At 42.2% G+C, this 27,518-nt stretch overlaps 1 protein-coding gene across 1 annotated transcript in view; it reads right to left on the bottom strand.

Annotated features, from left to right (window-relative positions):
• Nucleotides 1-27,518, bottom strand: part of GPR179 (G protein-coupled receptor 179) — a 47,766-nt gene that overhangs the window by 3,862 nt on the left and 16,386 nt on the right. The window contains exons 3-12 of the mRNA XM_042473471.1: nucleotides 16,728-16,857; nucleotides 15,605-15,816; nucleotides 15,186-15,254; nucleotides 12,735-12,844; nucleotides 9,564-9,802; nucleotides 7,947-8,085; nucleotides 6,680-6,785; nucleotides 4,883-5,029; nucleotides 190-2,922; nucleotides 1-2 (exon numbers count right to left, since the gene is read on the bottom strand). The exon at nucleotides 1-2 is cut by the window's left edge and continues 3,862 nt beyond it. Of these exons, the coding sequence (XP_042329405.1) occupies nucleotides 1-2; nucleotides 190-2,922; nucleotides 4,883-5,029; nucleotides 6,680-6,785; nucleotides 7,947-8,085; nucleotides 9,564-9,802; nucleotides 12,735-12,844; nucleotides 15,186-15,254; nucleotides 15,605-15,816; nucleotides 16,728-16,857 (3,887 nt within the window). The remainder of the gene's footprint in view (nucleotides 3-189; nucleotides 2,923-4,882; nucleotides 5,030-6,679; nucleotides 6,786-7,946; nucleotides 8,086-9,563; nucleotides 9,803-12,734; nucleotides 12,845-15,185; nucleotides 15,255-15,604; nucleotides 15,817-16,727; nucleotides 16,858-27,518) is intronic.

The following is a 27,518-nucleotide window of genomic DNA, read 5'->3' as shown; positions in this document are numbered from 1 at the left end:
CACTTCCCAAGGGCACACTTCTGCTGTCTCTGTTTCCCAAGGGCAGACTTCCACCTTTTTACTGTCTCCACTGCCTGATGCCTTCAAAACTGCTTTGGGGAGTTCTGGTGGCATAATCTTGGAAGGCCCTCCTTCAACATGTTTTGTTCCTTTTCTCAGTGTGGGTGATGCCACTTCCCAAGGGCACACTTCTGCTGTCTCTGTTTCCCAAGGGCAGACTTCCACCTTTTTACTGTCTCCACTGCTTGATCCCTTCAAAACTGCTTTGGGGAGTTCTGGTATTTTGACAGCAGGTTTTGTAGAAGAGTCTTCAACACCAGCATTTTCCCAAGGGCAAACTGAGCCTCGATGGCTTCTGTCTTTGCTCTCCTCTGATAATGGACTTTTGAGCTTTCTGCCTTCGGCACCTCTGGAGTCCTCTGTTGAATCTTCTTTCAGTTTCTCTGGTGGTGTATCACTTGTTTCCCAAGGGCATATTGTTGCTTTGACATTTACTTTGTTGTTGGATTCCCTCTCAGTTATTGCAGTTTTAGTGTTTGTTCTTCCTGGCAATTCCATGGTCTCCCATGGACAAATTGAGTCTTCTTGGTAGTCCTTTGCTACTGCTGCTCCTCCTGCTGCTGTACTGTCCTCCCCAGGTACCTTTTTCTTTGTTGGGGGTTCTTTCACCTCCCATGGGCAGATCTGTGTTTTAACTCTGAACTCTAATTCTGGGTGAAAAGTTTTGCTGCTCTCAATACTCCTGTGTTTGTTTTCATCCATATTTGATACTTCTGAGCTCTTTTTAAACTCTTTTCTCAGTGACAGTTCCTTGATATTTTTGGAATCATGCTGGGTGCTCGCCTTCTGTTGGGTTTCATTTGGATGAGCCTTTGTTGAAGATGTATCTCTCTTGTATCCATCAGAAGGCTCCACTATTTTGCCTTCTTTTATGATTTCATTCTGTGGCAAGGCACTGATGATTCCCCAGGACTGTTTGTCACTTCTGGTGCTGGCTCTGACCTCCTCTACTTCCCAAGGACATGCCTCTGCTATCTTGTCATCTGTCTTCATGATTTCCAATGAAATGTCTGAGGTTTTATTCTCTCTCTTTTGGTCTTCATCTGTAGTCTCCCAGGGGCACACAGATTCCCTCTGGCTCTTGGTCCTTTCCAGCCTGATACTAGCAATTTCTCTAGCAATTTTTGAAGCCATTGCTTCTGCACTGCTTGTCCTGCCCTGGGCAAGGCCATCTGGACTCTCCTCCCAAGGGCACACCTCAGGTGTTTTGCTTGGACTGTGCGTTTGTGAACTCAGAAGTGCTTCATCCTCTTCATCCCAAGGGCAGATGGTTGCTTGTTTGCTAACTAATTTTGCTTTGGTGCTCCTGGATATTACCTGTTGCTCTGATGATCCTTCAGCAGGCATCAAGGATGTTTCTGCTAGTTTGGATTTTTCAGTCTTTCCATCCATGTCTCTTTCACTTTTTGTTTGGTTTTCCTCACTATCTTTTCTTGCTTTTATGGTTGACTTTATCCTCGACCGATTAAATGCTTTTATGGCCAGACTTAAGCTTTTCATGGAACTTTTGGGGATGGAGGCTTGAGGACTTTGGGACTGTTTCTCAGGAGAGCTCTTCTGGCTCTCTGAATCACTTGTGTCTAGTTCTTTCTTTTTTGGAAGAGGCATTTCCATGACTTCCCAGGGGCAGACTTCTGCAGCAATGGAGGCCAGTCTGGTTAGTCCGGCTGGGGAAGAAATTGGCACACTGTTTTCTACCTGCCTGGTCCTTTCCATCTTAGTCTTTTCAGGAGATTCCTCTGTTTCTTTTGGAGTATCTGCCAAAACTGGACTATCTTTAGGGTCTCTTTTGGGGGACTGGGAGGATGTCTGTATTTGGTCTTCAACATCCCAGTGAACAACATCTTTCTTTTCAAGGCTGTGAGTCAAACTTTGCTGTCTGATAGGTGGTTCAGGTGGTATCTTCTTGCTGGCATGGTGTCTTCTCCCAGTCAACTCAGAAGTGTTGATGCTGACACTCCTGATGGGAGCATATGTCACATGTTTCTGGGACCTACTTTCTGAGGGCGTTGATGGGGCTGTCACAGATTCCCATGGGCACGCAATATCTTTACTATCATGGGCATCTTCCAGAAGGGAGCTCACAGTTCCTTCTGAGGTGTCATCCACCTGTAGCTCTTTCACTGCTACCTCTGAGGTAATATCACTAACCTCAGTGTGCTCAGAGACCTCACTTTCTGTTGTGGAGTCTTCTACAGCTGCTTTCCTCTCTTTGTCTCGTGCTAGTTTACTGCTCTCTTCTAAGTAGGCCCTGCTAGTTAGAAGCAGAGCTTTTTCTTTGGCACTGGTGACAACACTGAGGGATTTTTGTAGAGGAGAAGGCTTGGGGTGCAGAGGTTTCCTTTCTGCCATGAGGTTGTGAGCACTGGCTGACTTATAGACCAGAGGGGCTGAGTCATCAAGAGAGTCACTGTTGGATCTCTCTGAGGCTTTCTTGGCTAATTTTTTCCTCATCATTGAGTCCAGCAAAGGAGCTTCTTTGCAACTGTTGTGCCTAGAAGGCAAGCTGTTTTCCTTGGCATCCCTTGTGTGATCATAGGTGCTGTGGGACTTCTTTAGTGATGAGCCCACCTTATGTTTGGAAGAAGAGTCATCTCTCAGTTTCACACTTGAGCTGCCGGTGTCCAAGTGTCTCCGCTTGTAGGAGCCAGTGTGACTCCCGGTCCCTCCACCCACAGACCCATCTTTCTCCTCTTTGCTGCACTGCCGGGACACAGACTCAGGGATCTCAGTGATACGCCTCATGAGAGAGCGGCCTAGCCCTCTCTTTGAACTTCTCTTCTTCTGAAGGTGAGGGTTGTTGGCCGTCATCTTCTTGGTCTTGTGAACCTCCAGTTGCGTGTAAAGCTTTTTGAGTTCATCCTACATGTTATGCGTAGTGGGGAGGGGACAAGTGCAGTGAAAGGGAAGGAACACAGATAAGAAGGGGAGGAAGGGAAAAAAAAAAAGAAAAATGCTTATTCAGTCAGAAGCATAATGACAATGACTGTGTTATGAGGTGGACTGAATGGGAACACTGCTAGGTTTATGAATGCACAACTTTCGAATGCTTGGTCTACATCCTTAGGATGGCTCTTTACTTCAGGAGCAACTAAACATTACAAACCTTGTGGGTGTGCCAGATGGCAAGGCACTGTCAAATTAGCAATCTACAATCCACTCTGAGAGCCTTTGCGGCTGAAGAGTGGGGTATAAATACTCTAAATAAATAAATAAACTAAACACTGGCTCCATCCTACCTACATGAGCGATCCAGTTAGCCCCCTCCTTGCTCTCTTTCTGCTTCAAGACTAAGGCCTTTTTATTCATGCAGGCATTTGTCTGGTTTTAATAATGTGACAAAGGTATTCAAAGTGCTGTGCTCTATTTTTTTGTTTTAATTATGGTGTAAGTGTATTTCAAAATGTATTTTAAACCATTTTTAACTATGTGCTTTTAACAGAACCGAAGTTTAATTGTTTTTTTTAACTGTTCTAATACTACATATTTAACTGAATCTTTAATTTAAATTTCTAAGTTGCTTTGGGTTCCTTGGGGGGAGAATGGCAGGAAATAAATAAATAAATAAATAAATGTAAAAGTATTTTAATTGGGAAGGGTTAATTCAATATTCAGTGTCCATCCCAGATTATGGCATGCCTTATATCATTTGCAGGAGAAGGAATTTTGGTTCAAAAAAAAAAGATGGAACTGCACAATGCATGGTGGGTTATTGGATTCTAGGCTAGTGCTGAATTTGTATCTAAGATAAGTAAGCTACGGTTTAAATTAGGGGTAGTCAAAGTGCAGCCCCCACAAAAATGTTATGTAACTGTAATTTAGTGCATGCTTCACTATTGGCTGTGGTGACTTTCTTTATCACTGGCTTAGGTTCTCCCAATTATGAGGGAGCTCTAAATGCAAATCAAATACAACCAGGACCATACTAAATGTCAAGTTGCACATAATAGGTTATTACCCCCCCCCCCATGCTATGTGGCCTCTTTAAAATATCTCAGGGTTTTAGCATGCCCTCATCTTGTCTGTGCGTTAACACACAGCAGAGAATGGAAGTGAGTCTTAGATTAAAAGACTCCACTCCTGTGTGCTCAAAGCTTTGTTTTGAGTCAGGGCTCTGCACAGCCTTTCATGTGGAAGCATGCCATACCCATGCAACCTCTCACTATAGCAGCAGCAAAAAGAGGTGGATGGATCACATGGATAAATGAGGATCAAAATCTTGCTATCTGTGAAGCAAACATGCTAGAGCTGTGACCCATGCAGGGAGGGATGGGGATCATACCAGTATTTTAAGCTTCCTTAAACTTAGTCTGCCTGTTAGTCTACCTTGCCCAGTGTTGTCTGCTCTCCTGGTAACAGTTCTCCAGGTTTTGAAACGGCTCTGAATCCCAAGCCCTACCTGGAGATGCCAGAAAATGAGCCAGTGACCTTCTCTATGCCAAACATATGCTCTGCCACTGATCTATGTGTCTCCCTCGCTCTCGCACTTCATCTAAGGACTGCATGGGTAACAGAAGTCATTAGGTACATGAACATAGAGATGTGCTGTTAATGGCTTGACTGCTTGCCTTCCTACGCCATCCCCGTTGGCTCCCCACAACCAGCACCCAGGGAAAGAAGAAATGAGACTTGTTCACACAATGAACTGCATGTGGACCACCATCTCCACCCCACCCACTTTCATGATTTGAATTAATGTAAGGTAGTGGAGGTCAGATGGTGTTTTTTTGGCTTCAGGAGAAAGACTGCAAAAGGCAACTCTTACTCTGCACAGTTTCTGGCATAGCTAGCGTCAAAAGAAGGTCCTGAGTGTTCCACCCACCCGAATGTCATCGGGGTCAAGACTGTGTTCGCTCCACGCTGATGTGATGCTACTGTTCAAGTAGGAGCCTGAGCGCCTTATGTCCAGCTCATCTTCATATACCTCGGCAGCAATCTCCTCTCTCAGTGGTGACCCGGCATGCAGGAACTATGTGTGGGAGATAGAATGGAAGATATGAAATGTCCTTCAGGAGAACCTTATAGGCAATGTTCATTTTAAAATTCTACCCTACTCAGAAATGATAGCAATTTAGAAGGAAATGTTAGCAGCTTGGGGAAGTAACCAAAAGGTACCTGTTTTACAATGGGAAAATAGGCTGTGGGAGTCTAGCATTAACAGAGAGAGACACTCAGCAAGTTTGAGAGGTATGCCATAGCCATAGTCATGATGCTTTGTATGATATGTAATTTATGACATGTAGTTTCCTTTGAATGGCTATATGAGCCATAATAGATTCTCATGTGTTTCCTCTACAGCTTAATAGAGTGTTATGGGAAGATATCATAGAATCATAGAATCGTAGAGTTGGAAGAGACCTTATGCTGACTTTGTAGCATCCATACAAAGAATAAACATGGACATTTGTAGTACAATATTATGTCCTTAACACAGTTTTTACATTTCTTTTTCCTATTTTTTGTTTGTAGACATATTTTACATATTTAACAATTTCAGTATAAGTGTGCAAAGGGATCTTGTAGCACCTTTAAGACTCAGGCTGCATCCGCACTGCAGAAATAATACTGTTTGAGACCACTTTAACTGCCATGGGTCAATACTATGGAGTTCTGTGAACTGTAGTTTGTTGAGACTCAGAGCAGAGCTCTGGTGCTAAAACAAACTAAGTTCCCAGAATTCTATAGGATTCAGCCATGGCAGTTTAAGTGGTTTCAAACTGGATTATTTCTGCAGTGTGGCTGCAGCCTGTCTGAAAGAAAGAAACCAGTAGCATGTGCTTTTGTACTCCTGAGTCTACTTCCTCAACTTCTGCATTTGGGAAAGTAGACTCCATTCTATGAAAACTCATGCTACCAGCTTCTTTCTTTTAGTCACAAGGTTGTTACAAGATTCTTTTGCACGCTAAATTTTTAGACTAACGTGGCTATGTCTCTGATATCTGTATAGTTTTTTAAAAAACAGAATAAATACTTTTTTAAAACAAATGTCAGCCTGCCCCCTCTCAAAGGCTTAGAAATTAAAACACAGAGAAAATGCATACATACTTATATTATCCCCCCCCCCCCAATGTCTTGGGACCCACCACTTGAGACCATCCAATGAACAATGAACAGGGTTTGGCCCTGTTAAAAAGAGGATAGGACTTCATGAAATGCCTGTTTGCCTTATGGAATGTTGCAGGATGTTGCAACAGTAATTGTTGCAGAAAGGTTTAATAAGGCATAATGATCTGTCCCTGGGTGTTAAATATAATTAGGTATGGATAGACCAGTATTTTTCTAATAATTGCCAATATACCACTCCCAAATACACATTTTTAGTACATATTTTGATAAAGAATATATGTTTATATGCATTTTGGTACAACCGTGTGTCCTGTCGCTTCCAAGTTAAGAGGTCTCAGTGGGAATTTTATATCTATGTCCAAGAGTCCTGGAAGTTCTAGAGCCAGCAATTAAAATCAGGAGAATTTTGTTCAGCCAATGTGCCACAAATGTACAGAGGAAAGTTAATGTCCTTTGAAGTCAGCAAGACGAAATAGTACTTTGAAACTTGTGATGCATGTCAAACAATGGCAATAAGATGTTCATAATTTTTAGGATACGGTTCTGTGCATACCTTTGGGATGAAAAGAAGTGCCAGTGTCATGGTGGTGGTGATGTGTGTGTGAATAAAAAAGAGCAGCAGCGTCCAGTCAGGATGCAAGGAAGGTACCATTAAAAACCTAAAGGCAGAAATAAATTGGTTGGAAAGGGGTGCATTAGAGAAACATTGGCCTGTTACAGACAGCCAAAATAAAGCTGCTTCGAGTCACAGTGGAGATATGGTGTTTCAATGATGCATGCGTCCTAAGAATCCAGAAGCCACACCAAAGCCAAGCTCCAGTCCACTGTGACTCGAAGCAGCTTTATTTTGGCTGTCTGTAACAGGCCATTGTCATTAGAAGAGTCAGTAATGACATGTCTTGTTAGACAGAGAGTAGCTACATTAAAAGAAAAAGTAATACCATTCAGTTGAATTCTATTACTAGAATTAGGGGCAAACTTAATACCTCTTTGTTTTATTTTTTGCATTTATATTCCATTTTCATTCTATGGACTTCAAGCTGGCATACAAAGCCTTCTCCCTTCCCCCACTTCAAACTCAGAAAGGCATGGAGAGGTAGGCTGAAATTAACTGGCCCAAGGGATTCATGGTTCAGTAGGGACTTGAACCTGGATTTCTGGTGGTCATTTCACGTTTAGTACTTTTGTTATTCACTTTACACACATCATCCCAGCAACCCTTTCAATATCATAAGATAGAGTAGTGTTATCGTTACACAAATTGCAGAGAGTCTGTGCTGACCTCTGAGGTACTAGCAATTTGCCTTGTGATCTCTTGGCAGAGTTAAGAGTTGAACCTGGGACTACGTGGTATATGCCTGTATGGTGGTTATAAGCATGCTTATCCATATTTGCTGGGGTTAGGGGCACAGGACCCATGTGAAAGTGGAAAGACCACACACACAGCACTATGCTTTCACCTGAGAGAACACCTCTCTAGAAATCTTAGGTCCTCCAGCACAACTCTGGTCAGCATCTGCCAGAAACTGACCCTAGAATGATGTTGGAGGACCTACAAATTCCTAGGGAAGTGTTTTCTCTAGTAATGTCAAAGTTCTGCAGCACAAGCCTATGGTTAATTTCCAGCAGAGTTGGAGTCATAGAAAGAACATATTAATTAAATAATCAATAATGAAATAATAAAACCCGCAAATCTCAAAGCTGCAAATGTGGAGTGTCAGCTATAGTTCCCATGCAATTCTAAATCATATTGATCTCAGACTTTCAAAGCATAACCGTCCTGGGTCCCACCATTGCAAGAGACATTTGTCCATCCTTACCTGACCACGTGAAAGGCAGCAGATGTAATCAGCTCATTGTGGAGGGCGATGCCCATGTAGCGAGGCTCATGGAAAGCAGAAGGGACTGTCCGGGTGGCATAGCAGAGAAAACTTCCCCATAACAAGAACAGCATTTCAGCTGGACAGCAAGAGACAGAAGGGTGAAAGAAGATGAGCAGTTCCCATGCAGTCATGTTCATATCCCTAGCTTCTACAGTCCTTCTCACTCCTCCCAGTGTTTAATTTGTTTAGAGAAAGAGGGAGAAATTGTAATCAAAATCTGCCTGGGAGGCATCACCTTTCATACTGAAAGATGGCTCTTGTTTGACTTCTTTTTGGAGGCTGACAGTATTGAAATATTTATCTGTAAAAGGAGACTCTCATGATACACTGTTATAGTGCTATTATTCCACTTTAACTGCGGTGGCTTTCTCTTGTGGAATCCTTAATTTGCAGTTTAGGGAGGGGAGCTCTTAGGGTCTCCCTAGGCTACAAATCCCAGAATTCCACAGGAGGCAGCTATAGCCGTTAAAGTGGAATACAGTGGACCCTTGTTATACGCTGGGCTTTGGTTCCAAGATCCCCTGTGTATAACAAAATCCGTGTATGCTCAAGTCCCATTAAATATAATGACATAGCAAAATGGTGTCCCTTATAAAAAATGGAAAATCAAGGTAAATTTATACTTTTGTGGAACATTTTCAAACCGTGTATGCTTGAATCCATGTATAAAAAATCCATGTATAAGAAGGGCCGACTGTAATAGTGCTATGACAGTGTAGCGTGATATTGTCCTTTGTACATGCTCAGAAGTGCTAAAAGTGTAATAGTGAAGACTCTAAACATCCTAAAGGTAGTACAAGATCCTGTGCCTGGCTGAAGAGCAACCAAAGGGATGTTGCTGTTGTTATGTGCCTTCACATCAACTCTGACTTAAGGCTGTTGCTTTACTTTAAGGCTGAGAGTGTGTGATTTGCCCAAGGCCAACCAGTGGCTTTCCATGGTTAAGCAGAGATTCAAATCCAGAGTCCTAGTTCAAAACTCAAACCACTTACACCAAGCTGGCTCTCTCTCAAGTAAAATAGTATTTGTGAGCAGTGGCATCACTAAGGTTGCAGTAATTCATGGTGTCATCCCCCTGCCACTGACCTTCTCCAATACCATACCATAATGTTTTTTGTACTAATGTTACTCATAAATCCTAATTCCCATATACTACAGAATATAATAGCAATAGTTGTGACCCAAACAACTAGCAAAATTAAAACCATACCTTAAAATTACAATATCATATGCACAGCCTAAACATACTTATGTGTTTCATGTGGTTAGACAATTTGATAATACTGTATGTGTTTTTTTTTAAAAAAAAGTTAAAAGAATATTGTTTTTAAAATTAAAAAGTAAAAAATTAAAATTTTAAAATTTTAAATGAATTTTTTTAAACACAGGGCCTTTCCTTTTTCTTCCCACTGAGACTCACCTCACTCACAAGAGTTAATGGGTGTAAAAGTGATGCAATACATTATCTGTATATTTGGGAACTGAGCCCTGGCTCCTTCCTCACCACATGTTGAAGCATCAGATGGGGACAAGGTGGTGATATTTGGCCCTTACCCACAACCATCATATAGTCCCAACGGTCATGGTCACAGATATAAAACTGGAGCCCCCTAGTCGTCTTGGAGCGGACCACTAGTGGGATATTTTTCTCAATGTTCTCCAACATCCCAACAGTCCATGCTGCTAAGAACCAAAGCACCAAAAGGAGGATCAAAGCCAGCATCTTCAGAACCCGTCCACTGGACATGTAGGGGACTCGCTGGGCCGTGCGAGAGAGAAAGATCTTCAGGACTCTGTGGGGCAAGAAAGGCAGAGGATGAGGACAAGGTTATGAAATGTGCTGACAAAGTCTTTCATAGCCAGGGTGTCTGAGACAACCTAAGTGGTCAGACAAATTTTGTTGGTGGACAAGGCCAGCCCAAGAAATGCCTGAGATGAGAAAAAAGATGGCTTCTGCTTGCATTTCATGTAGGGGAGCTGGTTAGACCAACTGATGAAATTTCCTTTAACACTGGCAATGGAGCAGTATCTTCCATGGCACTTTTGGGGAGAGCAATCGTTTACAGGATGGAGGACAGCCTTTGTGGCACAAACAGATCTGTCCTTCAATATTTTGTTGCCACTGCTTGCAAATTAATGTAGTCACACCACTTTAACTGTCATGCCTCCCTCCTATGACCTAGGATTTTTAGTTTGTTGTGGTACTAGAGCTCTCTAACAGAGAAGGCGAGATAGCTCACAAAGCTACAAATCCCATAATGCCATAGCATTGAGCCATGGCAGCTAAGGTGGTGTCAAACTGCATTCATTCTGCATTGTAGATGTAGCCTGTGCCTTCATCTGTGAAATCTGCAAGGGTATGCAGATGGAGGGCACTTATCACAACCAATCAAAATGTATTATGCAGCTAGTTTGTCTTTTCCTCCTAAATATTTATTTTTCCTGCTAAGAAAGCAAAGTGTCAGAAAACACTGGAGAGCACATATTGTCTTATCCTCCCTCCTATAAAATTCTGCAGATGGTGGAGGGCAGTTACACATTAAAGCCTCATGTGGAAGCAATTCCAGATGCTGCAAACATCTAGCAGAGATATCTAGCAGCATCTTGCCTTCTTTCTTGTGCATTAGCTACTCTTCAAACACAGGTGCATGTAAATATGTATAATTCTTTCTCCAGGCTCTGTTCAGAGAAAACTCATCTTCATCTCTGTTGCAGAGTCTGGTGCTGATTAGCTAGGAATCAGCAGTGTCACTAACTTTGCTTTGCTTCTTCTCCCCAACTTTTTTAGCATTTAAAAATTATCTTCTGCTCACTGGTAAAGAAAAAAAAGGGGGGAGGGAAAGATGAATGTGCATTTAATTGAATAATGAAGGTAAATTGAAAATAATAATAATAATAATAATAATAATAATAATAATAATAATAATAATTATTATTATTATTTGTATCCCGCCCCTCTGAGAACAATCGGGGCGGCTAACAAAGTTATGGTAAATAAAGGTAAATAACCCACCTGACACATGGGAGGAGGTAAAGTAGGTGACTAACTGAACATGCAGTTTGCTGGTCTGAGATTCAGTAAAATGGGTTGCAAAGGCAGGTAAAATCTAGTTCAAGTCATGGAGGGCATAAGGGGTGAGAAAGGGAGATATGCAGTAGGTTCTAATCTGTACCATACTGTCCTACTGTGCTGATTTGATAAGGTCAGTCCCTATCAGTCTTTTATCTTCCAACTTTTTTTATCTGCTTTTAAAATGTCCCATTTTCCCTCTCCTCCTCTAAGTTTTCCCCTCCACTTATTTCATTTGCTGCAAACTGAGTTCAAAGTGCATAAAGGAGAGAGAAAAGAAGGGGTCAGAATTTTGTCACTCCCAATATCTCAGGCAAAAGCAAATTGCAGTAGTCTCTCTTAGCCTGTGTGTTCTTCCTTAGTAATTGTTGGTGTCTTGACCAGTGATGTCTCTAGGGGGGTGCAGGTGGTTCAGACCGCACTAGATGACACCCTAAGGGGGGGGGGATACCACTGCTCCTCAAACACCTGCCTTTTGGCAGAAATAGGCGGCGGCATTAATCTCTGTCCCATTAAAATGCTGAAGAGATGGGGTGGGTGAATCTCAGTGGGAGGAGAAAGGAAAGATCCCAGTGTTTTTTTTAAATTAAAATTTCAAATGTCAAAAAATAATTTTAGATTTTTTTAAAAAAAATTAAAAATATTTTAAAACATCACATTTTACCAGTTTCCACTTTAAGCACATGAAACTGTGTATATGTAAATACATTTAGGCTGTGTGTATGATACTGTAAACTGAAAGTATAATATTAATTGTGCTAGTTGGTTATGTCACAACTATTGCCATTGCATTCACTGATCTATGGGAATTACAGTTTATGAGTAACATTTGTAGAAAAACCATACTAAGGCGTGTTACAGACTGCCCAAAATGGGCGGTCTCGTGCCGCTGCCGGTTGCTGCGTCCAGGAACCACAGCAGCCAAACCGTGTGGTTCCCGGATGCAGCAACAAAGAAGCGCCAAAATGGTGCTTCTTCCTGGGCCCTGGAAGAGGCGCCCCAAGGTACGAGGGGTGTACTTGCAGCGCCACTTCCGGTCCGTGATGTCCGGACGCTGTGCGTACACGCCATCAAAATGGTGGCACTCATCTATATGCGCTGCCACCATTTTGATGTAGTCATTACGCGTGAGGGGCAAGGCGCGTCTGGAAGCGCCGCCCCTCGCATGTAACGACGGTGCCCCATAGGGCCCGTCTGGAACGCGCCTCTGGATTCTGTATGATGTGGTATAGGAGGAGGTCAATGGGTGTGTGTGTGACACCATGAGTTACCACACAGGGTGACACCAACCCTAGTGATGCCACTCTGATGTTGCTTGGCCACATGTCCCAGTTTTCATCTGTAAAATGTTGAAGGATATGGTATGCTAATACCTCTGTAATCAGGTTTAGTGGCCATTCTGTCTTTTCAGAGAATACTAGGCGTCTAGTAGAATTTTTACCACTTTCACAAGTTTTGAATCCTAAAGTTTCTAAGCTTCTGACCCTCTGAGAATCAAAATGATAAAATCTCAAGATCCTTATTTTGTATGGTTATAACAGTTGCTTCTGAGTATCTCTCAGGCTAAATTAAATCCAGGATTTGAGTTCGTAACTGTCATCTGGAACCCGCTATTGCTCATTGTTTAAAATCTTACCCCTTCAAGACTTGCTTACCTGTATAGTTTGAGAGTGATAGTTCCATAAACAATAGCAAAACCCAGCATGCGCACCCAGCGCAAGACGATACAACGAAAGATGCTTGGCTTGAAGTAAAGGATGAACACCTGCATGAAATGAAAGGACAAGAAAGGGACTGAGGTGTGGATAAAGTATTTTTTCTTTCCAAATCTACTGGGCTTTAGTTCCAAGACCCCCTGTGGATACGAAAACCTGTGGATGCTCAAGCCCCATTAAATACAATAGCATAGTAAAATAGTGTCCCTTATATAAAATGGCAAAATAAAGATTTGCTTTTTTGGAACTTATATATCCAAGTTATGGATGGTTATTCTCTGGATAAAGAATCTGTGAATATGGAGGGCCAACTATATTTTGGCCTTGAAACTGTAACTTTAAAAAATAACTTTCACAACATAATGCAATAATCACATAATAGCAAGCTTGTTTGGGGGCTGAATCAATACATTAAATTTCCCCAAGTCTCACATATAGGAGGCCAGTCCAAAGGGAAGAAGGAAGCTCAGAATAAACATTTAGCCTGAGGGTGCGTGTTTGTCTCTGAACACTTGGCTAACCAGATTCCCCAGGGTCGTTCACAAATAGCATTGCAATAATCTCCATTCCTTCTTATTGACTTCTAAGGATCTGGCTACACGGGTTAATAAATCTTTGAAACATTAAGACTGTTTTTCCTGGTTTATGTAGTCATCAAGGGGCTATATCAGTATATTCCACAAATTGCAGAAACTGGCTCAGGGCACAAAATGTATCATTTTCTGGAAGCTGCGTTTTCATTATCATTGAAAACCACTGCAAGCATCTAGCCATCAAGACTCAAAAGGCAGGATGAGAAATATGCTGGCAGCCTTTGGAAATCTCAGGAGGAACAAAGAGCCCAAGGAGAATGTCCTGTGATCAGTGGGGCCTGGCTTCAAAGGTTTGCATTGCTCTTTGCCCCTGCATATAACCAGCAGGAGCAGAATGAATTATACATGCTAAAGATAAATATGTACATCTAGCGTATTTGCCTCATTTATATCAGGTCAAGCCCAGGCCCAATAAGTTTGGTTGCCTATGAACAAAGAACAAGATGCCCTCTCCATACATTATTCAGACAGAAGTGAACCAGTCTGGCAGTTTAATTTTACTTTTTAAAATCATGACTTTTTAAATTATATATGTACTCCTAATGAGTGTATTTTAATGGTTTTATAGTATTGTATCTTAACTGTGTGTTTATATGCTGTATGTTATTTTAATGTTGTAAACTGCCCGGATTGGTTCGCCACAGGGCGGTATATAAATAAATAAATATATAAATAAAAATTTATTATTATTATATTATTATATGTGTTTGTAATTATGTTTTCTATTTTAACACACTGTGCCCCTCCTCGGGCCTTGAAGAGGTGCCAATTTAAAACCACTAGAAAATGTGCAATCTACATTTCTTAGATAAATTATTTCAGTACTATTGAATTTATCACATGAAGGAAATCTGAAGTTTATCTTGTGAATATCCTGAAAAAATCATGCAATTACACGAAATGATTTCACACAACGTCGCACAAACCCCGCCATTAAAGTGATCGCAAAGAAGCATTAACGCACATCTCTTTGCTTTCAGGATTTCAATGACAAAGCATTTCTGATGTGACTTTATTTGTGCAATTGCATGTGACAATCATTTGCTCAATTACTTGCCATTTTTGCTTTATTTAGGGGATGCTTTCAATGCATTTTAATCTCTCTTTAATGCCAAAGTTAGCCTCAGTGTGATAAACTCCTAAGTTGTGTTACATACACATGCTGCTTTGTGACTTGAAGATGGCATTACTTCAATTTATACACAGGTTTGTCTGAGGACCTGCAACTAATGGCTGCAGTTGTATTCTGCTCCTGTGGGTTTATTCCTCTTAGTTCGGACAAATTCACACAACAGTTGTTGGTTGAGAGCTGTTAATTTGAAGTTAACCCTAATTGCTTTCTTACTTCAACTTCTATAACTATATTATCAAAACCAAAGCACGACTGAAAACAATCATTGCAGGATATTGAACAAAAATTTAATTTGTCTGTAATGACAAATGGTTCAGCCAGAGTTCATTTTATCTTTTCTGATTCCACATCTTCTTATCTACAGCATGTAACTTACACAAAATATAGGAAAGCCTTTTCAAGCACACATTTGAACATCAGTGACACTGACTTTTACTTACTTGATTTACTTGGTTTGGCAAAACCCTTTGGTTGTATAATTTATATCTGTTTTAGAATCAAGGGTGTACTTTTGATATACAATGGTTTTAGTATTAATAATATGTTCTATCTTATGTTAGTCATGTTTGTCGGTATAAGCTATGTTAAAATTGCACTGGCCACTGATTTGATGCAAATAAAATTTGCTCTGAAATCAACCCGTTTGGGTCCAATCCAAATACTCACAGGGAAGTAGAGCAGGAGTGAGCCAAAGAGTATCGTCTCCAGAAGAAGAACTCCTGAAGCCCGAATCCTCTAGGAAAACAGAGATGAATGTGAAATGGTGGTGCAACCCAACACAACAAAGGAATGGTAGCATTAGAGGTGGTGCAGATATTCAAGTCAGGTAGGGGAAAAAAGGGAAGTGGGTTGGTGGTGACACATTTGGGGTCCAAGAAACATACACTCCAATTTGGCTTTCCCCAAACTGACACCCTCATGCCCTGGTGTACTATAGTACACATCATATCATTGACTATGGCAACTGTGAATTATGGGAGTGGTAGACAACATATCTAGAGGGTGTTAAACTTGGGAATATCCATGCAGGTCCCTGTCCTTTTCCAAATCCACCTAGTTTTACTATTGCTTAGCACTGCTCTTACCTTGCTCTTCCTGAAGTGGTAGGAGATCAGCATACTGAAAAAAACTGCCAACATGCAGAAAGCCTGGAAAGCCAGGACTGCAGCCCGCAAGGACCAGTCTTCTTGGATTAGACAAGGTGTGCCATCTGTGCAGGTGGTACATCCCTCCTGACAGGGGCGGCACTCCAACAAGTTCCCAGAATCCATTGTTCCATACTGGGAAGCACGTCCCCCTGTTTAGTTTGCAAAAGCAGTATGTTAAAATAGCACATCTATATCCACAGTTCCCATGGCTGGTTACCTTCTCAGATTCACCTATGTCCTGAGAAGTTTTTACAAAAATTTTAAGGTAGAAGGACCTTGTCAAACACACACCCTGCCAAAAAAAACCCACCCACTGAATTTCAAACAGTTCAAGAAGCCTCTAGTTTCTTCTGCAGCCTGTAAAGTTAGGTTTCATTATCTTCTGTACCTGTACAGTAAATCTCTGTTTTGGCCTAGTCAAGGTCAGAGCTGTAGTTTGCAAGTGAAAGCAATATTTAGTCGACAGAGATAATAATGTAAAGTCGCTCCACAAGTAGTAGAGTGTTTCAAGACTTCTGGCCCATTTATTGGCTAGTTAAGTCTGCTACCTATGTCCATGGTAAAGGGTATACTAAAACGCTTATTTGCCTATGCTCACTGCAGCTCAACAAGCTTCACAAACTGCCTGCATTTATCACATACCCTAATTCCTGCAAGTCACTGCATATTAGTCTATATAATATGTCAAATTAAATGGTCCCTGAAAGCCTGTCTGTCAGCCCTTTCAGGCTGATCAGGGCTGAGGAATAACAATATACTCTGCAACTGTCCAATTTGGCAGTCCCTATTAATCTTCTGTTGTCATATTTTTTCAGCAGCCTTTTCAGTGTCCCAGTTTCTGTCTTCTCATCCCATTTTCTGCCTTTGTCCTCAGCTTACTTCACTGCAAACTGAGTTTAAAGTGCAAAAGTTGTTTGCTGTCAATAACTCAGTGAGCAGAAAAGTGGAGGGGGCGAAAAGTTGTCCTTTCCAGTAGACTCAGGCAAAAGCAAACAGAGAAATAGATTCAATCTCAGGCTGTGAAAGTTGTACAAATCAGCAATGGGATGCTAGTACCTACCAGATGGGTCCTTATTGGTGGAGGCAGGTGAAGAGGAGGAAGATGCAGCTCTGCTGGTCCCATAGAAACCTGGTTTGCAGATACAAATGTATTTTCCAAGGACAAAGCCTTGGTTTTCCTGTAGGACACACTAAAAGGAGAAATGCACATTTGTAAGTTTGTCTCTCCCTTCCTCTTAATAATGTGATTGGTTACTGTTTATAGGGGCCACTGTGAAATCCCACATTAAGCTAACCAAATCGTTTGTCAGGCTCATCAAATATTCTTTCCAGTTACCTTTTATTACTTGTTCACATGCAGACTTACACCAGGTTTCTCAGATATTTTTTACCCATCCTCAAGTGCTATGGGAATTTAATATGCTATGTGAAGTTGGACTAAAAAGCCAGTTGTATCTGAGAGGACAATTCCCAGTCTCCCCACAATTTATTTATTTAAATATTTATATCCTGCACTATATCAGAAGCTCTGAAGACACAGACGGCAGAACAATTTAAACAAGATAAAACCTCAATTTCACAATTTTAAAAGTTTAGGAACAATTTAAACTGATATTTTTTGGTGGGTTTTTCGGGCTATGTGGCCATGTTCTGGAAGAGTTTCTTCCTGACGCTGCGCCAGCATCTGTGGCTGGCATCTTCAGAAAATGAAGATGCCAGCCACAGATGCTGGCGAAACATCAGGAAGAAACTCTTCTAGAACATGGCCACATAGCCCAAAAAAACCCACAAAAAACTATGGATGCAGGCCATGAAAGCCTTTGACTTCAAATTTAAACTGATTCAAAACAAATTTGAAACCATGCTCATTGGATAGAACTTCACAGTCTCGTCATATTCAGAGATAGCTGTATTTTAGCCAAAAAGGGGTATAAAGGAATCCAATAGTTTAAACAGACATTTTCTGGGGACAGTTGTACAATCGCGTTGAAGATTTTCACACAACATCGCGATTAGAGAGGAAATCCCATGAATGATTTGTTGCTGGAGCATTCCGGGTTCTTCTTGGGATAAGTCCTCTCTAAGCTAGATGTGTGTGGAAATCTTTGCTGCGATTGCGCGACTATCCCCGGAAATTGCCTTTTAAAACCCCCAATTTCCCCCCGTGTGATAAAGTGTTACTCCTTCAGATGCATCTAACTGTCTATCCAGACAGTGATTTGTAATAAAAAGGTGTTAACTTAATGCCAAAATTAAGTCAACATCAGCCCCAGCTGGACCTCCAAAGGAGGACATTTCTCTACAGAAGCACCACAGCAGATGTCTCCACATCATCTAAGGTTGAGTCCTCCAGATGCTGTTAGATTGCAGATCCAACAGCCCTTGTAAGCCTGGCCAATGCTAGGACCTGCAACGTAGCAACATCTGGAGCGCTACATGATTCCCACTCCTGACAGAATATTTAATGTTGCCAGTTCAGTATTGTCCCAGGCCCTGAGGTTTGAGGGCCAAAACCTAAGACTTTAGGACAGCCCTCGGTGAAGTAGTTAAGTGTTTTACCAACAACAGTTGCTCACAGCTTGTCTTTCAAACACATACATACAGAGAGAACATGTATTCCCGCCTCTCCATAGGGAGAGGCGGGCTAATAATAATAATAATAATAATTATTATTATTTTTATTATTATTTATGTTTGGAAGTTAGGATAGAAAGCGTAGCTAAGAGGGCCGTTCCTATATCAAGGTGAAGGGGGTTATTAAGGAATTAGGGATAGGATGAGGAACATTCAATTTAGTCTACTTGCTTTGAACCAGAAAGTGGATGCAGAGTATAGTGGAGCATTACCCCTGCATCTACAATGACTGGGAAGGAAACAGAAAGTAAATGAAGAAAATAAAGTAGGCCAGTGATGATGAACCTTTTTGGGGCCACGTGCCAGGGGCGAGGCTCCTGCCCTCTGGGAGTTGGGCTTCTGGAGCGGGACTACTCCCCCCCCACCCTTTCCATGGCTTCCAGCTGTCTCTGAGAAACAGCTAAAAGCCAGGGAAGGTCCGGGAGGGGCAGCAACAGGTGTGTGCCAAATGTTCTCTTCCTTCTGCCCATCTCCCAGCCTCCAGCTGTCTCTGTTGGGAAAGGTCTGTCGGGAGGAGAAGGAGTGGGCACATGCCCAGACCTCCTCCCCCCAAACCTTTCCTGACCCCCAATTGTCCCTCTAGAGACAGCTGGTGATCAGGAAGGGTCCGTGGGGAGGAGAAGGAGGAGTGGGTATGCGCCTGATCCTCCTCCTCCCGGACCTTTCTTGACCCTCAGCTGTCCCACCGGAGGGACTCCGTGGAGAGGAGGAGGAGTGCTGGCGGTCAGGAACAATCTGTGGGGAGGAACAACTGGTGTGCACCGGCTGATCCTCCCACTTGCCCTTTTCATGGCCTCCAGTTATCTTAGAGAGGCAGACGAAGGCCAGGAGAAGTCTGGGAGGAGGAGCCAGAGACGCACTACTGTGGTTCCTCCCCAGTGCCATTTTCTGGCTTCCAACTGTCCTTCTCCCTGGCCTATGCTAGGCGAAATGGCATTGTGTGCCACCTGTGGCACTTGTGCCATAGGTTCGCCATTATGGCAGTAGGCCCTCCACATTCACTACATGAAAGAGGAAAAAACACAAATGAAAAAACACTTTTTTTAACCTGAGAGAACACTTATCTAGGAATCTCTAGGTCTCCCAGTGCAACTCTATGATCAACATCTGTCAGAAGTTGACCACAGAATCGCATTGCAGGATTTACAAATGCCTAGAGAAATGTTTCATCTAGGAATCTCTAGCAACTCTATAATAAATTTCCAGAAGAGACATGCTGGAAGATCTAGAGATTCCTAGAGAAAACTTTAAACTAATCCATGAATAATCAAATCCGCAAAAGTCAAAGCCACAAATGTGGAGGAGCAACTGTACATAAAACACCCTTCCCCCAAGTAGCTTTGCAAGCTACAACAGCAAATCAATCAGACCTTCCAAGCTGCTGGTCTACTAGCTGAGCTGGCGCCCATAGCCCTTTCCTTTTGGTTGGATCTGTGCTCACCAAAGCTAGAGAACCTTAGAGCTCATCAAAACTAGGGCATTTGTAGTCTCCTATCCAGACATAACATGTGAGAACTGGAAACTCAGAACCAGGCCCTGAGATCTGGCAACCTGATGACATTGCTTCTTAGGGACACAGAGGAGGGCACCCTTTGGTATATAACCGCCTCTCCCCGTACATTCCGCCTCGCACCCTCAGAACGTCTGGGCAGCAATTACTGAAGGTCCCTGGGGCTAGATTATCCTCCACCACAAGGAGGACATTTTCCACTGCTGCCCCAGCCCTTTGGAATACGCTGCCCACCGAGCTCCGCTCGACTACCACCCTGGCCCAATTCAGGAAGGACCTGAAAACCTTCCTGTTCCAACAGGCATTCCCCGACTAAAAATCCTGTGGGCCTCCCTCCTCTTTCGTGGCCAAGAGGTTGGGCTTATGGGGCATTTTAGCTTGTTCTTTTTATTGTATTAGTTGTTTAACCTGTACTGTATTTATTCTGTTTTAACCATTTGCTGTAAGCCGCCCTGATCTTGGGAAGGAGCGGGGTACAAATAAAAACTTTATTATATTATTATGTTTGGGTTGGTATAAAAAAAGGTAAATGCTCCTTGAAGTATCAAGAGCCAAAGCTGTTTAGGGCTGTGAATTTTATCATCAGGCACCTTTGAGTCGGAATGGAGGCATATTGGGTTTATACAGAGTTTAAGTGTCTTGGATTCTCCCATGGTATCTGTTAGGTTATTAATCTATAATCACAATTTCCCTGAAAACTATCTTAGTGCATCATAGCAGGCCTATTATTAAACCAACAGAGACTTCAGCATGCATAGCACTTGGATTGGAGAGTGAATGTCTAGGTCCCTGTATGAGTTGCTCTGTGAGGTCCCTGGGGGAACAGCAACAATATGATATTGTATTGCCAGATTAGAATTACATTATGTCTCCATCGTTTTAAACAGCTTCAAAATGGCTATCTTCTAATAAATCTGGGCACCTACCTCAATGCCATCCGCCACTATAATCATGAGTGGAACAGCATGTGGCGGGGGGCTGGGCATGCTCCCTCCCTGCCTTGCACCATTCTACTCATGTATAGAGCAGCACATGGAAAGGAGGGGGGCTGGTCATGCTGACTTGCTGCCGCACCTCCCATCAAGGCAATGACAGTGAGGTGAGGGGGCTCTTGGCTCCTTTGGTGCTGCTGTCTTGTTCTCCTGATTATACCATTCTCCTAAGGAGAATGAGGTGATAGTATCAAGGTGTGGGGGCGACTGGGTGTCACCCCTTTTCTGGGGTGCCACCCAGTGCAGTCCATACTCCTCACATACACACCTCCAAACAATGCCACTGGATAACTGTCCAATGTCAACCCCTGGGACCTGTCTATAAATACAACAGTCCACCCTTATCCTTTGCTTTGTTCTCTGTGGTTTCAGTTACCTGTAGTCAACTATGGTCTGAAAACATGACTGGTACAGGTTAAGTACCCCTTATCCAGAATTCCAAAATCCAAAATACTCCAAGATTGTCCGTATGGGTAGCTGGGGTAGTAACACCTTTGCTTTCTACTGGTATAGTGCACACAAATTTTGTTTCATGCACAAAATTATTTTTAAAATATTGTATAAAATTGGCTTCAGGCTATGTGTATAAGGTGAATATGAAGCATACATGAATTTCATGCTTAGACTTGGGTCCCATCTCCAAGATAGCTGATTATGTATATGCAAATATTCCAAAATCCAAAAAGAAATCCAAAATCCCAAAGACTTATGCTCCCAAGCATTTTGAATAAGGGAGACTGAATCTGTATAAGGGTTGATACTATCCATGGTTTCAGGAGTGCACTGGACCATTTCCTCTATGGATAAGGGGAAACTACTGTACTTTGCCCTGGACATTTCAAATAGATACTGGATCTGAGGCTTAATATAAGATAAGGACGGAGGACAAGCCTGGTAGTGATAACAATACCTCACGCCTCTTTGCCTTCTTTTTGTAAAAATATTAAAAGATTACAATCCAGCTACTCCTTCCCATAGCACCAAGCCAGCCACCTCTTAACCTCTTGTCAGATTAAGTTAAACCCAAGTGTCTTGATTCTTATCCTTTTGTACTTTTTGCAGTTCCTCACTAGCCTCCTCATGTTCGCTCCCCCCATTCTTTCTGGACACCAGTGGTTAAATATTATACATCATAATAGCCAAATGCTGGATGGACAAATCCCCTTTTCGTAAAACCTAAATGGATCACTAATGCTGCAGAGTGCACTAATCCCTCAGGGAGCAGCCAGTGCCAAAAAAGCTAAAGTGACCATGTGCACCCATTGGTGAGTCTCGTAGGACTTTTAATGCCAGCAGACCTAGAAACCCCCAAACCCCACACCCGGAGAGCAGATGCTGATGCAGAAGTGGGGCAGAGAGGCCAAAAGAGAGAAAGTACAAGGCTGTACTATACAGAGAGTCAGCAGGCTATTCCATCTGTGCACCTGGTGTGGAAATCATGAAATCCTAATGTTTGTGTAGTAGTATTTTTGCTGATAATGTCTAAATTAAATTTCACATTTCAAGGCACAGTAAAGGCAGGAGGCAGGCTAGGTGAAGGAGATGGGATAACCACAGCAAGAGTGTAATAACGTAAAGTGAAAATGCACTCATGTTTCAAAGTAGATTGAATTCAGGAGTTGTAATGTTTTTTTAAAAGCTGTTTTCAAACATTGTGAGGCAATTTACCATTTTAGACTGTGGATGGAGGGGGATAACATTTTTAAAAGATGCCACCATAAAGTGGGATTCATGGAAAGTGCAAAACCAGCACAGTAGGAAGAAACTAGATTTAAAATCTTTCTGGGAAATAGGATAGCATCCAAAATAGGAAGACTCTTGTGAAGGCCTGTGTGTATCATTTGCCTTTGAGTTGTTTCCACATTATGGCAACTCTAAGGCAAACCTAACACAGAGTTTTCTTAGCAAGTTTCATCAGAGGAGATTTACCATGGCCATCTTCTGAAGTTGAAAGACTGTCACTTGCCCAAGGTCACACAGTGGGTTTTCAGCTTTTTATGGCTGAGTAGGAATTTGAACTCTGCTCTCCAAATCCGTAACCTAACACTCAAACCACTACACAATGCTGTCTCTCATTACCAAACAGGAATTTAAAACAGTTTTAGAGCTGTGGACAGAAGAAATAAATTCATACAGAGATACTTTGTCCACAGTATTTATTTTCTAATGCAAGATATGCTCTAGAGTGGGTCAAAGTCACTGATGTTCCTTATGAACTGGAAGCTTTCCCTCCTAAACTCAGATGTAGAAGTAATGGTTGTGTTTCCTCGGTGGTGAAGGAAAAGCACAAATGTGCAGAGGGGACATAGTGACTTCTATACTGAACTTTGGGATAGGATGCAGGTCTTTAAGGTACAAATCAAGTGGAGGTACAGGTGAGAAGTGGATTATAATGGTTTAGGCAAGGCTTGATTAGGCCTTTAAAATAGGAATGGGGCAGGAGCCCTGGCTTCCATGTAGGATGGAAGGAGTTCTAGAATGGTCTTAGAATGATACTATTATCTTTTAACATGTTCCAGGCTCATTTCAGGAGGTAGCACACAAGATGAGACTCATTCTGGCTGTGTTTACCCCAGCCTTGAATTCTCTGAAGTCTCTGCTACAGTGATGGGGTTTTCTTACCAGAAACCCCCTTGGCACATTAGAAAGCTTTGCAGGGGACTAAAAATAGCCGGGGGGGTGTGTGTTCTTGTTGTGTGCCTTCAAGTTGTTTGTGACTTATGGTGACCCTAAGGTGAACCTATCATGGGGTTTTCCCAGCAAGTTTCATCAAAGGGAGATTACCATTGCTACCCTTTGAGGCTGAGAGAGTGTGACTTGCCAAAGGTCACCCAGTAGGTTTCCATGCCCAAGTGAGGTTTCAAACTCTGCTTTTCAGAGTCATAGTCCAACACTCAAACCACTACTTCACGCTGGCTCTCAGCTGGGGATATCCTTGGGCAATGTCTGAAAACAACATTGCTCCCTTGTACACTGGAAGTATCAGAGCATGCACAATGAGATCTAGTCACACTAGTTTACAGAATGTCTTTTAGATTCCACAATCCCCTTTCATTCATGAGATCAGACTGTAAACCACCCAGTCTATACTGAAATATTTGCCCTAATTTGAAATGGTGTGAGGAAAACAGATAATCAAAGCCTGCTTTGGGCAGATGCAGCAGCACAAAAATGTAAGAAAAGGAGGTGAAAACAGACCAGGAATAGAGGCATTTGTGTGGGGTGAAGGAAGCTACACCAGATGCAGTTAGGACAGGCAGGTTGAACAGCTGGAATGCAATCCAGGCCCCTCACAGCCTGCAAAGTCAAAAGCGCCTGGGGAAGAGGATATTTAAAGGGCTCCCATGGTTCAAAAGAAATGATTTAATTACACACACACATAATGATCAGCATGTGTCGCTGGCATTTACCCAGCATGAGGAAAAGAGGATGGAACGGAAATAAGGGCCAAAGATAGATGTGAGCTGTTAATTAACAATGCTAGATTGTGTTTTCTTTTTAATTTAAAACAGAAACAGCCTTGTTCAATCAAAAGACGAAGTATTCAAATGAGAACTCACTGTGTTATGATGTGGGTATAAATGGATCTGCCAAAGGGAAGAGCCATTGGTTACCTTAGCAGACTGATTTAGGGGGCTACACAAAACTGACTGACCATGGAGAGGGCACATGAAAATTGGGAGGGAGAGTAAATGGAATGGCATACACACTCCACATGGCACCATTTTGTTATAGATCTTTCCAACCAACAACTATGATCTCTAAATAGCACCTCTGTGTTGGGTGAGCGTATCACTCCAGACGGTGACGGCAAAGCCTAGAGAAGGGTATCCTCAACATATCTGGCCAGCAGCTAATGTAATCGGAACTAGATGTCTTCTCAGTCTATATCTAGTAGGGTTCTTCTATACCCAGCTTATTGAAATAAATGGGAATAGGCAGACCCTATGACTGGCTGGCAGAAGCTTGGTAAACCATGGTGAAAATTCTAGGACACTTGGATAAGTAATTTTGGCATTCCCAGATGAAAGAGCAGTGCAACACCACTGGAACCTAAAAATGGAGCTCATAGAGTTGGAAGAGACCACAAGGGCCATCCAGTCCAATCCCCTGCCATGCAGGAATACACAATCAAAGCACTCCTGACTGATGGCCATCAAGACTCTGTCTAAAAACCTCCAAAGAAGGAGACTCCACCACACTCCAATGGAGCATGTTTCATTATGAAGTTGTTCCTAATGATGAGTTGCTGAATCTGGCTGCCTACACAACACTAGCAGTAACTTCCCTTCCCTTGCCAGCTTCCCTGATTGTATAAACATGCCCACAGGTGTAGCTATGGAAGGGGGCAAAATTATGGCATTGTTCTTCTCCAATAAGAATTCTGCCTCCCCCTCCTATGAAATTTTCCATTAGCTACTAAATTTCTAGCACAGCAGTATCTTGAAATGTTAGTTGAGCACTTACACATACATTGTAAGCATTCAAAGAAAAGGAGAAAAAAAAGTTACCAAGGCAATGCAAACACAGCAAATATGAGTTTGAGGTGTGAATGGTTTTAATATCTCAGAGCTATGCTCAAAATTTGGGGGTTCTAGAAAAATATAATTGGAGGGCAGAGTTCTTATTGGGAGGCAATGCCCTCATCCCCTCTCCCTATAGCTACACCTCTGAATATGCCTCTTCATTGCCTTTTATGATATGTATTACACATCATTTGTAATACTAATGTGGCCTATAGCCTAGGTTTGGCATAGAGGACATTATCTTTGAATGCTTGCTAATGATTTGCTCAAATGGCTTGATAGCGATGCTTCCAAGATCTTTTAACCTAACACTGTGTAAAACCCATTCCTTGGCTACAGTTATCGGAGATTTTGCTTTTTGCTCATGTAAACCAAACTGGTACAATCTTGATATAGAAAAACAAAAAGGTGACTCTAAAATGTACCCCTGCTATTTCTTGACAGCTATCCTATCATGTTTTTATTTGGCTTGTTGCTTTGTGGATGCATTAGATGCATAAGGTTGTCTGTGTTAAAAGATAAATAACCGCTCCGCATCACAGCAGCCCAAATTCTGCAACGTGAAGAGCTGGATTATGTGCTCAATGTACAATATGAAGTCAGGGGCTATCCAAGGGAATGAAAACTTGCTCCCTGGTTACCCAAAATCCTGATCACACCATCCGTCTCTGGAGACTGCCCTCTCCCCCAATTGCTCATATGCTTTGAAGGTCGTGAGGCAAGCTCAGTGGTAGTGCAAGTGCTTTGTGCGGAGTAATTTATAGGTTCAGTCTACTGAAAATAACAATAACAAAGGTGTAAATGATTGTGGACTGAGACCTTGAAAAGCAGCTGCCATTCAGAACAGGCACACTAGACAAACAGTGAAAACTAAGAGAATAATATATGTGTGCATTTATGTTCCTTCGGGTCACCTATCGACTTACATTGAACCCCGTTAATTTCATAGGATTTCCTGAATATTCAGTTCTGAATATACCAGTTCCTTCCTCTGAAATAGATCTTACAGCATTGGCTATTCATTGGTGGTCTCCTATCCAAGTACAGTACTAGCCAGAGCTAACCCTGCTAAGTTTCCAAAATCAGTTGTGATCTGGTGCCTTTAGGGTATTTAGGCTTGATGGACACTATAAATGGTATCAATTGTCTGTTTCCATAAAATAAACATTTGTTGCTGGGTGCCTTTAAGTCATTTCTGACTCATGGCAACCCTGAGGTGAAGCTATCGGGGTTTTCTTGGCAAGTTCCTGAAGAGGGGGTTTGCCATTGCCATCCTCTGAGAGGCTGAGAGAGTGTGACTTGCCCAAGGTCACCCAATGGGTTTCATGGCTGTGCTGGGAATTGAACCCTGGTCTCCAGAGTCGCAGTTCAACACTCAAACCACTATGCCACACTGGCTCTCAAAATAAACATAGATCCAAGGAAAATCCCGATTTTCCTTAAACTTTGGAATATCATTCTTCTCTCAGTGTCACAATAGTGCTTTTGCACAGTCTCCGTTTATTCAGTGAGATTTGTGCAGGAACTTCTAACTGGATTACGAATGGGAGGGATAGGAGTAGAGATAATCATCTCCATATAGCATTAGTCCTAGCTAGAGCAGACCTATTGAAATGGCTGGGATTTTTTAGTCACAAATAATGTCCCCATTGATTTCAGAGAGTCTAGTGGGTGCATGGTGCAGTGGTTTGAGCATTGGACTAGGATTCAGGAGCACATGGCTCGAATCCCCTCTCCGCTGTGGAAATGACTGGGAGACCTTCAACAACTCATACTGTCTCAGAGGCAAAGGAAAGCAACGGCAAACTCCCTCTGAACAAATCTTACCAAGAAAATCTGTGATAGGTTCACCTTAGGGTCACCATAAGTCAGAAACACCTTGAAACCAAACAAACCTGTGGGGAAGCAATGTTTGACCTAGAGTTTTAGACCTTTGCTTTTTGTTTTTGTCTTGAGTACCAAATTACCGTGTGTAAGTCCTGAATAATTTTTTAAAAATGTTTCCCTCTCCCATCAATGGTAGACTGCAAATGCAAATATTGCTGAAGATCTGAGTTTACCTGGATTTCTCAAAGTTATGAAATATCACACCATCCTCTTTTCCTTAGACCTGCTGGTTTATGTGTCTGGGAGACCTTCCAAGATGGTTTCTATCATATACCATCAGGTTTACAGTAGTGACCATAACC

Source organism: Sceloporus undulatus, chromosome 6 (assembly GCF_019175285.1).
Source record: "Sceloporus undulatus isolate JIND9_A2432 ecotype Alabama chromosome 6, SceUnd_v1.1, whole genome shotgun sequence".
NCBI classification, from domain to species: Eukaryota; Metazoa; Chordata; class Lepidosauria; order Squamata; family Phrynosomatidae; genus Sceloporus; species Sceloporus undulatus.
This window is presented reverse-complemented; position numbering and strand designations above follow the sequence as displayed.